Source organism: Odocoileus virginianus, chromosome 7 (genome assembly GCF_023699985.2).
Source record: "Odocoileus virginianus isolate 20LAN1187 ecotype Illinois chromosome 7, Ovbor_1.2, whole genome shotgun sequence".
NCBI lineage: Eukaryota > Metazoa > Chordata > Mammalia > Artiodactyla > Cervidae > Odocoileus > Odocoileus virginianus.
Genome location: NC_069680.1, coordinates 27,125,850 through 27,143,267, shown reverse-complemented (window position 1 = coordinate 27,143,267; position 17,418 = coordinate 27,125,850). Strand labels below are relative to the sequence as shown.

The following is a 17,418-nucleotide window of genomic DNA, read 5'->3' as shown; positions in this document are numbered from 1 at the left end:
TAGTAAGAGATGCAAAACCACTCCCTCTCTCACACACCTAGAGTTCTCCCGAGCACCTGATCTGACCTGTTGTAGAACTGTGAAGGCCTTGGGGGAAATAGCAGTCTCCCCGGTGGTTACGGTGACAAAGAGAGCCCAGCTGCTTCTAGAAACGCAGCTGGACTGGTCCTGTGAGAACCACAGACTACTCATTCTACAGAGGCAGGCTGAGCCACGGAGAAGTGCAGACTAACCAAAATGCTGGAGGCAGATCCTCCAGGCCTGGGAAGGGTCCAGGCATGTTTGCTAATCTCTCACCACTAATAATTTTTTGTTTTAAACAGGTTTATGCAACTGGCACCACAATATTATTTCAGTAATCTGCCTCCTAGTGAAAGCAAGGATATTCTACAGCAAGTCATGGATCACCTATCCCCTATTTCAACAACGAAAAAGGAGCAGAAAATGTGTGACAAGTGCCCTGAAGCTACTGAACAGAGATGCACTGTGCAGTGACGCGGCAGAGCATCCACCCAAAGCCTGATGTGCAATAACTGTCCCCAGGGCGGCGTGGCGGCCGGCCCCCCGGGGCAGCTCAGACGCGGTGCCACAGCCCACGGAGTCCTGAGAGGGAGAGCACACTGTGTGATAGTTCAAAACTAAAAACAGAAGTTTTTATTGAGTTCTTTAAATTACTGCCCCATGTTTTTCTTCTTACTGGAAAAGTTTTTAATCAGCCGTTCCTAATTTGACCAATATTTTAAAAAAGCAAAGATATTTTGTAAATGTGTCGCAGACACGGGTGACAGAACCCTACTTTTTGTAGAGGACCTTCATCTGAATAAAGTCATGAGTTTTTCAGTAAGCCTCCACCAAGTCTTCTGGTAACTCTGCAGAAGCAAGCCCACCATGGTCCGTGGGAGATGGGTTAGACAGACAGATGTTCTTTCAGTTTTTCCATGATTTCATTCATCTTGTCACCTGGAATTAACATCACAGTTCGCAGGGGCTTCATTGGCACATCATCAAAGGACCATCGGCCTCCCAGACACGTGTCGCTCTCCTCCTGCACTGAGTAGTTGAACTTCAGGATTGCCTTCTAAACCAAAGAACCATAAATTTAAAATTCACGCAAGCTGAAGGCAACACATGTATTCAATAACAAGAAATACAATAGTGTGTTTGGCAAATGTAACAAGGCTGACAGCTAAAGGAAGCTCAAACGGGACAGTCGGGCAGACATTACAACGCACTCCCCAAGGAGGAGAGTGTGGGTGGGAGCGTCCTACTTCTAAGAGGTGAACAACCAGCGAGTTATATTAACATCCTGGCTTCCCTGGTGGCTTAGAAGGTAAAGAATCTGCCTGCAATGTAGGAGACTCAGGTTCGAGTCCTGGGCTGGGAAGGTCCTCTGGAGGAGGAGATGGCAACCCACTCCAGTGTTCTTGCCTGGGAAGTCCCGTGGACAGAGGAGCCTGGGGGGCTACACCATGGGGTCACACAGAGTCGGACACAACTCAGCGACTCACACTCTGACCTTCTTTCACCTTTATAATTCTGAAGTCACTCATACTGACAAGCCCATTTGATTCTCAAAATAATCTTGGGATACACAAGTGAAATTAAGACTCATAACATTTGACAGTTAATGAGAAAAACTGTGAGGCTAGTCTTGGCACTGTCCCAGCTGCTTCTCTGGCATAAAGCTTTGTGTGAGGACAGTAAGTCTGCGTGACAAACCCATCTTAAAACACCCGCACATTCGTCCCTGACAACGTTTACCTCAAGTGCTGAGGCTCACATTTTCACTTATTTACTTCCTGAAAAACAAGCACAGAGCTGAATCTATAGTGCTTTTGTCTTCAATGGGCGCCTTTTAAAATAAGTGCTAATCATCCAATCCAGGAAAATGTGTCCTCCTCAGAGACTGAACATTTTTGAGAGGCAGGCAGCATGACAAAGTATACGCTCTGGCATCTGGCTGTCCGTCATGAACACAAGCTTACAAGGAGAGTCCCTCCAGGGGGATGGCCTCTAGGTCCTAGGGAACGGGGCGGCATGCAAGCCAGCAGCAGGGGCGCAGGGTCCATCCCACCTTCCAGACCCAGCAGACAGTGGCTCCAAGTCCCCTCAGACTCAACAGCCCCACCTGTGCACCCAGGCAAACACCCACCTCCCAGAGCGGTGAGAGAACAAAGACCTCATAGTTATAAGCACAATGTAAATGCCCAGCCAACCATCAGCGTGCTCGGCTTGATAATCACCTCCTCCCCACTCTGTTATTAGCTCCAAGGTGCTGTAGATAGGGAGGTTTAAAAACAGAATGGCCACACTTAAAACTTGAGCATAAAGTGAGAGAGCAATCCTTATTTACATGTAAACAAAGAGCTGGAACAGGGCAGTCTTACCTCGTAGAAGAATTCTTCTTCCGCATTTGCAAACATTAACTCCTCTTTGTTTTGGCTGCTCCGTCTCTTTTTGGAACTGCTTTTTCCTGCTTCCACAAACGTCTTGCTAATCAGAAGGTAGAAGTGACACTTCCCACAAGGCTTGTTGGTTTTGTGTGCCTCTGCTAGTTCTTTCCTTCAAGGTAAAACACACAGACACAAGGTTGGCCTGGGTCAGACAAGGTCCACGGACGAACCAGCGCAGAGAAGGCCACCGAGACCTCCACAGAGCGCTGCGGTGACACAGGCTTAAGGGGCCGACGTCAGATCTGCACGCTTCTAGAGCAGCCAGGTGCGTGTTCAGGTGACTATGGCAGCGCTTTTTATGATAAATGGTATGGTGACTCACAGGTTAACTCTCTGAGTTGTAGATACACAGCAACTTAACAGATGAGTCTCAAGTTCATACAACATCACTGCTCTGTTAAAAATACCTAAGAATATGGATTTTCTAAAACATTTAACTGAAACACACAAGGGCACACAGCCATGACAGATGCCATCAGAGCAGGTGACCTCTACGATCTCCATTCACTGGCATCTGAGACTTATTTCTGGCCTGCAGAAATGGCCAGACAGTTGCCCTGAACTACCATGTCAATGAGACAGCAAAGAAATCTTAACTCTTTCCTTCCTTCCTTTAAATCATACATAACCCTGTATATCTGGCTAAACAAAAATGTAAAGAAACTTAAACAACCCACATCAGCTTTCTTTCACAGGATCGGGAGAAAGCTGATCCTCCTCCTATGAAATCAGACAAACGTAAAAGCTCTAGCTGATCAGAAAGAAAGACAGGTTAAACAGGCGGGCACCGCAAGTACAGTATGAGCAGCAGCTGAGGGGTGGCAGCGAGGGAGAAAGAGCAAGACTGAAAAGCAACTGAATAAAGGAAAACTGGGAAACCAAGAGGTTTCAGACTAGTTACATTCGCATCAAATGTTTCCAGGGACATCACAAAGATGTACCCTGACCTCTGAGGATAATACTCTGTAAAGCCTAGGTGTCTGCCTGTAATTTCATCCTCCTCTATGTCAAAGCACAGACAATATCAAATCCTATCTCTCCATACATTTAAACTATTCTTGTAAACTTAAAGCTCCTGAATTAAAGCAAAACAGTAACAAACCCTGAGAAGCCCAAGAGGCAATATCAGGGCCATGGTTGCATTCATCACAGAATGTCCCAATGGAATTTAGGAATTTTACTGTTTTGTTATTGTAATTATTTACATTTCATTCATGTAACAGAAATCTTATCTCTGAAGCGGGTGAAAAACTTCCGTCAAATGGGTGTTAAAGTGTATTTTATACCATTTAAATCTTTGAGATTATCAAGACTATTGTCACAATAGTCCTAAGGAATTAAAGCTATTAAAAAGCCTATTATTAGTAACACATCTCTCAGGTACTCTCCCCACACGTGCTTAAACCAACATATCCCATCAGAGTCACACTTCTGAATCTACTTGGGGAAAAGCCTCCAGTTGAAAGGCGTGTCCCAGTCTCTTACTGAAGCTGCTGGTGCATGGGCAGCGCAATCTGTGGAGGAACGTTAATGAACCTCTCGCTCAGCAGAAAGCCCACAGGCCTGGCGGTGTCATTGAAGAGCCTGTCCAGCTGCTCAACTGTGCTCTTCTCACAATTCTTCTCACAGAGGCGCAGAATCAACTCCTTAATTTGCTCAGCGCATGGGGTACCCTAGAAAGCAAAGAGAAGGCTCACTCTATCACAGGCCATTACCCACAGGAGAAAACATGAAAGTGAGAGCTATCACTTTTTAGTATCTTATAGTGTGGTTTCCTGCCAAAACCTTTAAAAAAACCTTACAAGTCTTTGGGTTTCTCTGATAGCTCAGTTGGTAAAGAATCCGCCTACAATGCAAGAGAGACCCCAGTTCAATTCCTGGGTCGGGAAGATCCGCTGGAGAAGGGATAGGCTACCCACTCCAGTATTCATGGGCTTCCCATGTGGCTCAGCTGGTAAAGAATCTGCCCACAATGCAGGAGACCTGGGTTCGATCCCGGGGTTGGGAAGATTCCCTGGAGAAGGGAAAGGCTACCCACTCCAGTATTCTGGCCTGGAGAATTCCATGGACTGTTTAAGTCCACGGGGTCCCAAAGAGTTGGACACGACTGAGCGACTTTCACTTCACAAGTCTTCAGTGTTGACTACTTACTATTTTTCAAAAGTAACTATATACACCTGGTTATTTACGAGCCCATACTCAGTGGTCGGAGGTTATACTAACCCCAGACATACTGGGATAGAAACTCTAGTCCATCTCATAGGATAAAAGTATCTGAAAAGTTCACTTAAAAGTTAAAGTGTAGCCTGCATCTTATTCTAAGGAGGGTAAACTTCCTGGGTTTTATTTTTTCAACTAGAACCCATCAATGAAACAATAAAAATGAATGAAAATACAAATAAATGTTGAGTGTCCTCAATTTCAGGAAGCAATTAAGACTCAGAATCAAAGAAAACAGCTGCAGAGAGAGCAAAACCAGCTCCTGTGTCCACACCAACATCAGAAAACTCGTTTTTCTAAACCCAGATGACAATTCTCTATACCACAGGCAGTAAACGACTTTAACTGGGTACAGATTATTCAAACAGAAACAAAAATACCTTCATATTGAAAAAAGGATTACAGCAAGATTACACAAGAGCACATATCCTTATATTTAATATCTTGGTCTGATATAAAACACACTTTCATCAAATATTAAATAGAATTAACTTTTTAGGTTCTGGCCTAAGGAATAACCACTCTAATGGCCACCCAATGAAACCAACCTTTCTTTCAGTTAAATTTAAGAGACTTATGAAACCAAAAATCTCATCTTCATCCACATCGTCATCGCTGTCTTCTGAAACATCCGTTTGCTGTTTCAAAAAGAAAAAAATACTCATTTTATGTTTGGTTGAGAAGAAGTGCAGTACAAAGTCTTGGAATCTAAGCTGCAGTTATCTTTTCACATTTCAAAGGAAAACGGTTTTACTGTCGTAGCCTTAGCAAAGCCTCATGGACTGAAACTGTGTGGCCTTGTTCCCAGCACTTCACCTCCCTGACTCTGTCCTCCTTTTACATGGCGGGTGATCTCTTTCTGCTCTCAATGTCTTTCTTGACTCTTAAGACATTTTGCTCAAAGTGTTATAAGTCCAGAACAGATAAGCTCTCATTAAGGAAACATTTTAGTCTGTTTCCTAAGTGGTGCTGGAGGCCGCCCTTGTTTGTGGGTCCACAACACTGTCTCACCTAAAACCCATGCTTTCAGAGCCCTGGCCAGTCAGGACCACAGGTGAAGAGGAACAACGCCTCAGCGCACGGGCAGGAGAGGAGAAGAGGAGGGTGAGAGGGGAAACGAGGAACTGGGAAGCAGCACCACGAGTGAAGCACGTGACTCCTGAGCCTCACCCCCCTTTCGTGTTTGACCTTCCGGTTCGGCTCTACTCAGCGCATCGGCCACACATGCCTTCACCTACTGCCTGTCCACTCATCCAAGCTGTAAACTCCTCCCGCAGCTTCCCCAGTCCCTGGCACAGAGTCTGGCACAGACTAAGTCCTCGGGGAAGATGTGCTGAATAGATGAAATGAGACTGCTGCTCTTCCCGCGAAGGACAGCAGGGACCCAGGCTTGCCCTGAGTGTCCCCGAACTTGTTCTGTGGGAAGGGGTCCCAGCACCGCCACTCAGCCAGGCACAGGAGCAGTCAGCAGTGCCAGGGCGCCTCCAGCGGCTGGGGCCTCAGCAGGAACAGAGAGCAGAGCTGAACTGCCTGTGGGGGCCAAGTCAAAGCAGACAGACCTGCAGGGGGGCCTGGCACCTGGGTAGGGTGAGGGGGCATGGCTCCTGGATCTGAGCTGACCATGCCACTGAGGGGACCTCAGGCAAGGGGGCGACCAGGCTCCACAACAAAACACTTCTACTGAACATGGGCAAGGTAGGGTGGCTCAGGCAAGGCCACTACGGCCGAGGTCACCAAAATGAATGATGTGCCAAGATGAGGGAAGCCTTAGACTCAACAAAACAAGAGGGTGCAAAGGAGAAAATGAGAAGGCGGCTCAGGAGAGACACAGTCCCGGACAGAGGACCAAGGGCACGCCTGCTCTTGGAGGAGAGGGGAAGGAAGCAGAGGGAAACATGCTGTGTCGACACGCCCGGGCCCCCCCGCCCCCGAGAGCAACAGCAGACGGCGGACCCCCAGCCACTGCGACAAAGCCTGTGTGGTGCTGACAGGCCGACAGCAGGGAGTATGAAAAAGGCTCCCTCAGGGCGAAGCCCCCAAATGCTTACTCGAAAAGCAACGAACACTCTGGAACACGCTCAGCCCTCCTCCTCGACAGGCCATCAGGCATCCAGGCAGCAGCATGGGGTCTGCTGGTCACATCACAGCCTCGTCCACCACCACCTGCCTCCCCCACAAGAGCCGCCCTGCCTGACCCGAGTCCGGCCTCCTCCTAGCCCACCCCTTACCTCTCCCGAGCCTCTTGGGCCCTGAGTCTTCAGCTGAGCAAACATGTGGTCTGCACAGCCCGCCCCTTCCCTCCACGACCCTTGAAAATGCCTTCTCTAGAACAGTCCAAATCCCCCCACTTCCACAGGGTGCAGAAAGTTCTGGCAGTCCCTGTCCTCAGAAGGAGAAATCTGGTCCCTGGCACACCTCAGGTGTCTCCGTGGAAGCCAAGGAAGCCATGATTATACTGTAGATTTACTTGTGTAATTATCCAATTAAAGGATGACTCCCCCCACCAGAGAATAAGCTTTTTCAAAAATAAAAGTGACCGCTTCTCACTGGTGTCCCTCAGGTCTCAGACACTCATCAGTGAGAGCGCACGTCTATCTGCTGACAGAGCAGGCGGCCTGCTTCTCCCCACTGAGCCCGTGAGAGGAAGTGTCTGGGGTGTCACTCCTTTCATTCTCCTGACACTGCGTGCCAGAGATTCTGAATGCTGGCCGCAGGTCTGAAAAGTGTCTGCTGTGCAAAGATACTAGTGACCCCATCGGTTTCAGGACATCAAGAGAGTCGGGGGTAAAAGCCAGATTGAGGTGTTTGGTGTTCAGGAGGAGAGGAGGTGGAAATCGAATGTAGGATATTTTTCAAGAATTTTGGCTTTTGAATGAAACGGGAAAAAAAAAAAAAATTTTGGCTTTGAAAACAAACTGAGATGGCCGACACTGATGTTGTTAGAGTGGAACCTTAGACTGCGGTGGAACTCTTTTGCTTTTTTTATAATAAGCTAGATGATAGGTGTGGGGGATATAAATAAGACTTCATGCAGATGGCTACACATACAGAGCCCGAGCCGGTACCAGGCCCAGGTGCACACACCTCACCCTGTGCACCCACCACTCTGAAGGAACACCAGCAGCATCCGCGTCCACAGAGAGCCACGTGGGCGCGTGTGAAGGCCCCCGGGCAGACTGCCTTCCACAGGCGGTCCCAATCACTTCTCGGATCCCACATTCTCCTGACGCCGACCCACACGCTCCTCCCACTGAGGGGTCTGTGCGCGCCCCCCTCGAACCTGCACAGGCCTTCACATCTGCCCCTCAAGCAGATGCTGGAGATGACTCAGTTCCCTGATGCTCGGCACTTGCGCCTGGCTCTCTTGGGTAAAGAGGCCCACAGTGCCCGCTGGGCTCCCAGTGGAGTCAAGGGAGGGGCCACCTTGCAAGAAAACGCTCCAGCCCTACTGGAGCCTCTCCAGCTACTGCGACTGGAGCAAACAGGAACCGCCCTCACGGAGCTAGGTTCCAAGTGCAGCTCCACGAACCCAGCAGAGGACGGTTCTGTCCTCAGACATGGAGCTGCGGGGCAGTCTGTCAGGCTGCGGAGGTGACAGAGCCCGCGGAGGATGCGCGCAGAGGCAGGACTCGACCCGGCCAGCCCTCCTCCTCCAAATGCCACCCCCTGCTTTGCAGGACGCCACTCAAAGCTGCTCCCCCTTTCCCGGTCACTGCCGAGCCTCCGTGCAGGCCGCCCAGCTCACTCACTCAACCACCGCTGGTACGGCAGAGTCCGTCCCCGCCCTCCCTGGGCAACCTCAGCCCCTCTCGTGACTTCAGTGGCCGTTTACCACCCCCATCTCTGGCTGCTGCGCCACTGCTCACCAGCATATATCACCCGCAAACCAAACGCAAGATGCACAGACCCAGCCATGTTCCCCTCCTGACCTGATCCTCCCCCAGGCTTGGACCGTGGTTCTCCAGACAGACCCTGCGGAACCCTCTTCGACTCCTCTCCCCTCTCTCAGACTCGGCCACTCACTAAGCCCGGTCGCATTTCACCTCCCCAATCTCTTCTGACCCAGCCTACTTCTCTCCCTACCACCCACTGCCACTGCCTGGATCACTGCATTTAAAAACCCTGGATTGCCGAGATGGCCTGCTAGGCAGTAATGAGTTTCCAATCTGAGTTTCCTGGCCTGTGTGCTGTAAATCAGAAGGAACTTAGGATACAGAGCTAATTTAATCAGAATAAATACCACTGTGCTGCTCACCTTAATCACACTCCCGATATGGTTCTGCTGAATTAAGAGATCTGTGAGTTCTGCAGTGTTCACAGGGGCTTTCAGGAAAAGCTAAGAGAGAAAAAAAATATATTATTTTAAATTAAAATCAAAGAATGGTTTCTAATAATACTTCTCATTTCCATATGCAAATAAAAGTAGTGAAATTTCAAATGATTTGACCAGGAAGACGACCCAAAAAAGCAACCCAAAAGGAAAGAAAAAGCTGAAGAAAATTAAAGAAGTCAAGGCACAGAGATTTGAGAAGAGGCAGTCGGTGGTAACACAGAAGGTGCTGGGGAGGGTCAGCGATAGGGAGAAGAGAGGGGAGGGGGAACATCAGGCCACAGACCCTAGAAGGTTTAACTGGTAGAGAACCGAGCCCTCTGCTGCTCCTGACACCAGCCAGCGGAGCGGTGAAACGGGGGCTTATGTGAGAATCCCTCCAACCCCATGAAGTTGAGAAATGAATTAGAGAAAAACTGAATAACAGCACAAGTAATTAAAAGATGGCAGGGAGGGCATTTTAGAACACAGAACACTTAATATGTTCATCAAAGGAAGGGGTCTGGGAGCAGAGGCGCCAGTAGGGGAGTAGGCCCTGGAAAAGGAGAAAAGCACTCTCCCCTCCAGGCAAGGAAGGCGGGCAGGAATGGGAATTCTACAAGAGTAAAACTGAATTCTGACGGAACTTATATTGAATGGCCTGGAATTGCTTAGAAGAGCAGACTCATGTGCAAGGAATAAAAGACCATACCTGCTGTAGTAACTTCTTAATTCCATCATAATCGTTATCTGAAATAGAATAAGCTTCAAATTCAATATTCACTTCCTGTAAATGACACACAAAATAAGTCATCATACATAACTCACTAAGACAATTCAGGCATTATTTTCCATTTGCCCATTTTTCTTTTCCCTCCACCCACCTTCCCCCCTCCCCATTCTTTCTGGCTCTGTCTCCATCTACAGAATACACCAGCAAAAGGAGGAAAAGAAGAAAATGTTACGAAAAGAACTATAACTGTCTAGGCTCCAAAATAAAAAGCAAACATTGCCAAGACTGCCATCTGCACAGACGACAAAGCACCTTCACACCATCTCATCTGAAACCAAAGCCTGAGAATAACAGAGCGCTCAGTGACCTGGTTTTAATGCAAAGGAAGTCCGTTTTGAGTAAAGCAAAGGAGAAACTCTTACCTGACTGCAGTGAGCAAAGAAAAAACACTCCAAAAGTCCCTGGCATTGCCTGGAGCTTGATTCAGCCCAGGGATACAAGGCCAGGCTTCATTCTCTGGGCAAATATTTACTGAGTTCCACTCTGCACCAAGTACTATGAGAAGCACTCAAGATGAAAAGTGGACATGAAGGGTCACACCCTCGTGGAGCTCATAGTTTAGGTGGGAATGCAGACATTAAGTCTGTGTTAAATGGGCTTCCTTGTTGGCCGAGACAGTAAAGCGTCTGTCTGCAGTGCGGGAGACCCGGGTTTGATCCCTGGGTCAGGAAGATCCCCTGAAGAAGGAAGTGGCAGCCCACTCCAGTACCCTTGCCTGGAAAATCCCATGAACGGAGGAAGCTGGTAGGCTATAGTCCATGGGGCCACAAAGAGTCAGACATGACTGAGCAACTTCACTAAGGAAATAGTCATGGAAATAAACAGAAGATCACACCTTTGTAGGCTACAAAACAGGTGAATGGGGCTATAAGAGCTTAAGTAATTAGAGTCAGAAATTCAGGAAAGGCTCCCCTTAGGGAAGTGACCCTTGCGCTGGGAGCTAAGGACTAGCAGAGAGCCCCAGGCACAGGGAGCAGCACATACTAAGGCCCTGGGGCAGGAGGAAATGTGCTGAGCACAGGCAACCGAGAGGCCTGTGCGGCTAGGCAAACAGATCCCTTGCTGTGAAACAACAGACTCCAAGAAGCAAGCCACTGAAACACTCCATAAATAAATGAAAAGATTACTTCACTCCAAAAACAAGACATTAAAGGCTTTTAAGTGCCAAATAAGACCAGTCTTTGAGGATCCTAAATCATGCATTACTAATATTACTATTATTGCTGGAGGGTAAATTCTCACAAGCAGTATCACTGAATCAGAGGATTTACATATTTTAAGCTTTGATTTTGTCAAACTGCCCACCCCACCTCCCCAAAAGGTTGCATCAATTTATCATCCCACCAACACCACATGTAAGTGCCTAGTTTCTTACACTATCATCAGTGATGGTTACTATACAAATTTTCAATCACTGGTAGTCTGATTATCCATGTTAATGTAAGAAGTATTGATTTCTACAACCCAAAGTTAGCTAAACAGCCAGTTAAAAGTTCTAAATAAAAAATGGTGAGACCTCGTTCAAGGAAGGGGCCGAAGTAAAGAGCTATTTTGTAGGGGAAGGCTCTGTTTCATGGAGCTTTATCACATTATTGGCCAGAAACATATTAATACATCTTTTGCTACCTGAACATTAATTATTGACTGAAGACGTTTCAATATTCACTTACATAAACTGCCAGCCACAGGTGTTAGTTTCTACAAAACTTCTCCAGTCTGTAACAAGTTACTAAATGAGACCCCCATAACCACAGTCCTCATCCTGCACCCACACGTCCCCCACTCATGTTCATCTCCCCACCACTCTCTTCCTTATTCTGACCCTGCCATGCCAGCTGTGTCTCTGCCCAAGAACCATTAGAACTTCGGATTTTCTTACAAATGAAACGGGAAGCCACCAGAGCAGTCAGAGCAAGGAAGGGAGAACAGAGCTACATTTTTTTTTCCTGGCCATACCACGCAGCACAGAGATCTTAGTTCTGCAACCAGGGATCAAACCCAGGCCCATGCAGTGGAAGGGTGGAGTCTTAACCGAGACAGCCAGGAAAGTCCCCAGACCTATACTTTTAAAAGATCTCTCTGGTGTGGGTGGAGGAGAGATTGAAAGTTAACAAGAATGGGAAAAGGCAAGCCAGTTAAGACATACTACAGGAGTCCAGGCAAGAGACAGTGGAAGAGTGGCCTGTGACCGGCACACCATCACTGATGAGAAATGTCTGGATACCGATGATAAAGCCAACAAGATTTTGAGGAAGAGGGAGGAACTGAATTTAACTTTCAGGTTTTGAACTTGAGCAGCTTGTGAATTTGGGGACCATTTATGAAAGCAGGTAAGTTAGGGGGTGCCAGGTGAAAAAGAAACAGGAATGGCTTTCTTGACATAAGAGAAGCCATTCTGACCTCAGCCATTTTGGATTCTAAGCCTGGCCACAGTGCTTGCCCTCAAACAGGTCTCAGTAATTAATTATTTGAAGGATACAAAGGAACAGAGAAAAGGTAATTAAACAACAATGCAGTGATAGGAGTCCCAGTTCCTCCCCAAAGGATATACATAATAATATGAGATCTGTAGGAACTAAGGTCCCCACAAGTTGGAGGATGGAATAAAGATGGTGACCCTTCCGACTTCAATTAACTAAAGCTGGGACTCAATCAACCTTTGCCTCAATTTTATGGTTAATTCTCCTCTGCTTAAGACCATTCATGAATATACATGTGCCCTTAACTTAAAAAAAAAAACAAACAATGTTCTTTAGGGGATTGGAATGCGAAAGTAGGAAGTCAAGAGATAATAACTAGCAGGTTTGGCCTTGGAGTACAAAATGAAGTAAAGCAAAGGCTAACACAGTTTTGTCAAGAGAATACAATGGTCATAGCAAACACCCTCTTCCAACAACCCAAGAGACGACTCTATACATGGACATCACCAGATGGTGTATATCGAAATCAGACTGATTATATTATTTGCAGCCAAAGATGGAGACGCTCTATACAGTCAGCAAAAACAAGACCTGGAACTGACCATGGTTCAGATGACGGGTTCTTTATTGCAAAATTCAGGCTTAAACTGAAGAAAGTAGGGAAAAGCACTAGGCCATTCAGGTATGACTTAAATCAAATCCCTTATGATTATACAGTATAGGTGACAAATAGATTCAAGGGATTAGATCTGGTAGACAGAATGCCTGAAGAACTATGGATGGAGGTTCAGAACACTGTACAGGAAGCAGTGACCAAAACCAACCCAAAGAAAAAGAAATTCAAGTAGGCAAAGTGCTTGTCTGAGGAGGCTTTACAGATAGCTGAGAAAAGTGAAAGGAAATGGAGAAAAGGAGATATACCCAACTGAATGCAGAGTTCCAGAGAAAGTAAGGACAAATAAGAAAGCCTTCTTAAGTTAAAAATACAAAGAAACAGATGAAAACAATAGAATGCGAAAGACTAGAGATCTCGTCAAGAAAACTGGAGATATCAAGTGAATGTTTCATGCAAGGACAGGCACAAAAAAGGACAGAAAAGGTAAGGCCCTAACAGAAGCAGAAGAGACTAAGAAGAGGTGGCAAGAATACACAGAACTATACAAAAAAGGCCTTCATGACCCAGATAACCACAATGGTGTGCTCACTCACCTAGAGCCAGACAGACATCCTAAAGTGTAAAGTCAAGTGGGCCTTAGGAAGCATTACTATGAACAAAGCTAGTGGAGGTGATGGAATTCCAGCTGAGCTATTTCAAATCCTAAAAGATTATGCTATTGAGTGCCGCACTCAGTATGCCAGCAAATTTGGAAAACTCAGCAGTGGCCACAGGACTGGAAAAGGTCAGTGTTCATCCCAATCCCAAAGAAGGGCAATGTCAAAGAATGCCCAAACTATCATACAATTGCACTCATTTCACATGCTAGCAAGACTATGCTCAAAATCCTTTAAGCGAGGCTTCAGCAGTATGTGAACTGAGAAATTCCAGATGTACAGGCTGGGTTTAGAAAAAGAAGAGGAACCAGAGATCAAATTGCCAACATTCGATGACATAGAAAAAGCAAGGGAATTCTCAAAAAATATCTACTTCTGCTTCACTGACTATGCTAAAGCCTTTGTATGGATCACAACAAATTGTAGAAAATTTTTAAAGAGATGGAAATACCAGACCACCTTACCTGTCTTCTGAGAAACCTGTATGCTGGTCAAGAAGCAACAGTTAGAACCAGACATGGAACAACAGGCTGGTTCAAAATTTGGAAAAGCGTTTGTTAAGGCTGTATACTGTCACCTTACTTATTAAACTTCTATGAAGAGTACAGCATAAGAAATGCCAGGTTGAATGACTCACAAGCTGGAATCAAGACTGTCAGAAGAAACATCAGTAACCTCAGAAATGCAGATGATATCACTCTAATGGCAGAAAGGGAAAAGAAACTAAGACCCTCTTGATGAGGATGAAAAGAGGAGAGTGAAAAAGCTGACTTAAACATTAAAAAAAAAAACAACTAAGATCATGACATCCAGTCCAATCACTTCATGCAAACAGAGGGGGAAAAAATGGAAACAGTGACAGATTTTTATTTTCTTGGGCCCCCAAATCACTGCAGTGACTGCAGCCAAGAAATTGAAAGATGCTTGCTCCTTAGAAGGAAACCTATAACAAACCTAGATAGCATATTAAAAAGCAGAGACATCACATGCTGACAAAGGTCTGTATAGTCAAAGCTATCTACAGTTTTTCCAACAGTTATGTATGGATGTGAGAGTTGAACCATAAAGAAGGCTGAGCACCAAAGAATTGATGCTTTTGAATTGTTGTTTTGGAGAAGACTCTTGAGAGTCCCCTGGACTGCAGGCAGATCAAACCAGTCAATCCTAAAGGAAATCAACTCTGAATATTCACTGAATAACTGATGATAAAATTAAAGCTCCAATACTTTGGCCACCTGATGTGAAGAGCCAACTCATGGGAAAAGCCCCTGATGCTGGGAAAGACAGAGGGCAAGAGGAGAAGGGGGAGACTGAAATTGTTAGATAGGAAGGATGAGGATAAAATTGTTAGGTAGGAAGTTAGGCATGAGCAGTGAAGGGTGGCCAAGCCAAAAAGGATGCACGCTGATCCTAAACCCCATCCCAGACGTGCCTAGAGGATCTCACAGATATGCTACAAAATAACCAGAGACTTTTCCAACTCCTGCACACATACCCTAGGCACGAACCAACCACAGGGGCTTCCTCAACCAACTTTAGGCAGCTAGGAGCCCATTAAGGGTTCATATATATTCTACACACATATATATCTGATTACAACAGACTGAATTATGGGAAGAGATGCACAATAGAGCCTGTTGTGAAGCAACTGTCAATTGGTCTTGAGAGTATGCCCATTTGCATCCCATTTCTTGATTGGTGGTGGGTACAAGCCCTATTGTGCACACTGCACAACCAAAAGGAGGTGACGGTAAGTAAAAAAAGAGGGAAACCAAAAGGGATCATTACCATAACTCCATTGGGGTAGGCCTGCTCCCGTGTCTTGGGAGTATCTATTTAATAAAAGATCTGTCTGCTTGAGCTGTAACTTGTCTGTTGTTTTAAACCCTTTAGTCCATCATTCCAAATTTTTGTTGGCAATGAGACAAGAATTGAGGGAGAAAAATAAACCAACCTGACAGGATGGTTGGGCAGCATCACCGAATCATGCTGCATTCCATGGGTCGCAGAGAGTTGGACATGACTTGGTGACGGAACGACGACCACTTAAAACCACCCCAGTTTTGCTGTTTGGAGAGACATGGCTTTGGGCAAGATCCTCAGTGTCCTCCTTATTCGCTGCAAGAATAAATTCTTCCTTCTTCCGATCTTGGGCTTGGTTGTGTCTACAGGCTTCACACCCACCAAGAAGGGACCCCAGTTTTTGGAAAACATTTACAGACATGGCTAAGACTAGGAGCATAAATTACCACTTTGGCTTTCGTCGTGTTATGTTTGGGGTACCTATTAGGCATTCTAGGGTCTTAAGGATCATTCAGTCTTAATTACTCATTCAACAAACATTCAGTTCAGTTGTTCAGTCGCGTCTGACTCTTTGTGACCCCATGGACTGCAGCATGCCAGACTTCCCTGTCCATCACCAACTCCCAGAGCTCACTCAAACTCATGTCCATTGAGTCGGTGATGCCATCCAACCATCTCATCCTCTGTCATCCCCTTCTCCTCCTGCCTTCAATCTTTTCCAGCATCAGGGTCTTTTCCAATGAGTCAGTTCTTCACATGAGGTGGCCAACTTATAGGAGCTTCAGCTTCAGCATCAGTCCTTCCAATGAATACTCAAGGCTGATTTCCTTTAGGATGGACTGGTTGGATTTCCTTGCAGTCCAAGGGACTGTGAAGTCTTCTCCACCACCACAGTTCAAAAGCATCAGTTCTTCCACGCTCAGCTTTCTCTATGGTCCAACTCTCACATCCATACATGACTACTGGAAAAACCACAGCTTTGACTAGAAGGACCTTTGTTGGCAAAGTAACGTCTCTGAAAGAAAGTGTTAGTCGTTCAGTCGTGCCTGACTCTTTTGTCATCCCATGGACTGCAGCCCACCAGGCTCCTCTGTCCACGGAATTCCCCAGACAAGAATACTGGAGTGGGTTGCCATTTCCTTCTCCAGGGGATCTTTCCCGACCCAGGGATTGAACTCAGGTCGCCTGCACTGCAGGCAGTTTCTTTACCAACTGAGCTTTGCTGGCAAAGTAACGTCTCTGCTTTTTAACAAATAACAAACACTGAGTATACCTAGAGCCAGGCTCTATGGTAAGACCCAGTTCTATGAGAACGTGTCACCAGGACCTGGTTTGAAGGGAAGATACGTCGACTTCGCTGAGACCTGAACAACGGAGGGAAATCACTTCAGGAATAATACAGGCGGCGCGAAGAGCTGAGGAGGAGGCGGGCCTCGGAGAAACGCCGCGGGGCCGCCGTGAGGGAGGCGGGCCCGTGACCCCCGGCGCGGAAGTCGCGGGGAGGGCAGTGGCTGGACTTGGGGCCTTGACGACCCTGGAGGATTTGTGGCTTCAGCCTGAGAACTAAACAGTCACCGAGGAGGGAGGTGTGGCGATAGGAGGGCCCAGGGCCCCCCGCCGCCCCGGCCTGGGTAGGCCTTTTAAAAACACCTTTGTGGCTGCGGTGTGTCAAAGACGACATGGTGCCTGTGTGAGGGCCTTTCCTCGCCTCCAGGTTCTGTTTCAAGACCCTCAGGTAGCGGGAAGCCGCCGCTTCAGGCAGTTCACCCATTCACACGGCTTTGGTTGTCAAAAAGTTTGTTTTTCCCCAGACAGAAGGTAAACCGGGGTCGCACGGGAGTCTCACCTCATTGATGACCTCGTCCTCTTCATCCTCTTCTTCGTCACTGTCGTCTTCATCCACCTCCTCCACTTCATCCTCCTTTTCCTCATCGCCCAGAGCCGGGGGCACGCGGCTCAGAGCACGCCGCTTCGGTGGGCACGCCATGTTACCGGCACCTCTGCGCCTGCGCAACCCCCACGCGCCCGCCCTTCCGGATCCACCCAATCCAGCCGAGGCCGGGGGGCGGTATAGGAGGGCACGAAGACCCTCGGTGCGGAGTCGGCGTCAGCCCGACGCCGTGAAGTCCGACAGTCAAGTCCAATTGG

At 47.1% G+C, this 17,418-nt stretch overlaps 2 protein-coding genes across 2 annotated transcripts in view; one reads left to right on the top strand and one right to left on the bottom strand.

Moving 5' to 3' along the window:
- DHX32 (DEAH-box helicase 32 (putative)) overlaps window positions 1-844 on the top strand; it is a 49,134-nt gene extending 48,290 nt beyond the window's left edge. Inside the window, exon 12 of the mRNA XM_070470397.1 lies at window positions 324-844. Within this exon, the coding sequence (XP_070326498.1) occupies window positions 324-495 (172 nt within the window). The 3' untranslated portion in view covers window positions 496-844. The remainder of the gene's footprint in view (window positions 1-323) is intronic.
- Window positions 626-17,314, bottom strand: BCCIP (BRCA2 and CDKN1A interacting protein). Its single transcript, XM_020900433.2, has 7 exons — window positions 17,117-17,314; window positions 9,695-9,769; window positions 8,929-9,009; window positions 5,222-5,311; window positions 3,939-4,126; window positions 2,388-2,562; window positions 626-1,078 (listed from the first exon to the last, which is right to left on the bottom strand). The coding sequence occupies exons 1-7, from the start codon at window positions 17,255-17,257 to the stop codon at window positions 908-910; spliced, it is 921 nt and encodes a 306-aa protein (XP_020756092.2). The 5' UTR covers window positions 17,258-17,314; the 3' UTR covers window positions 626-907.
- Between the last annotated feature and the right edge of the window lie 104 nt (window positions 17,315-17,418).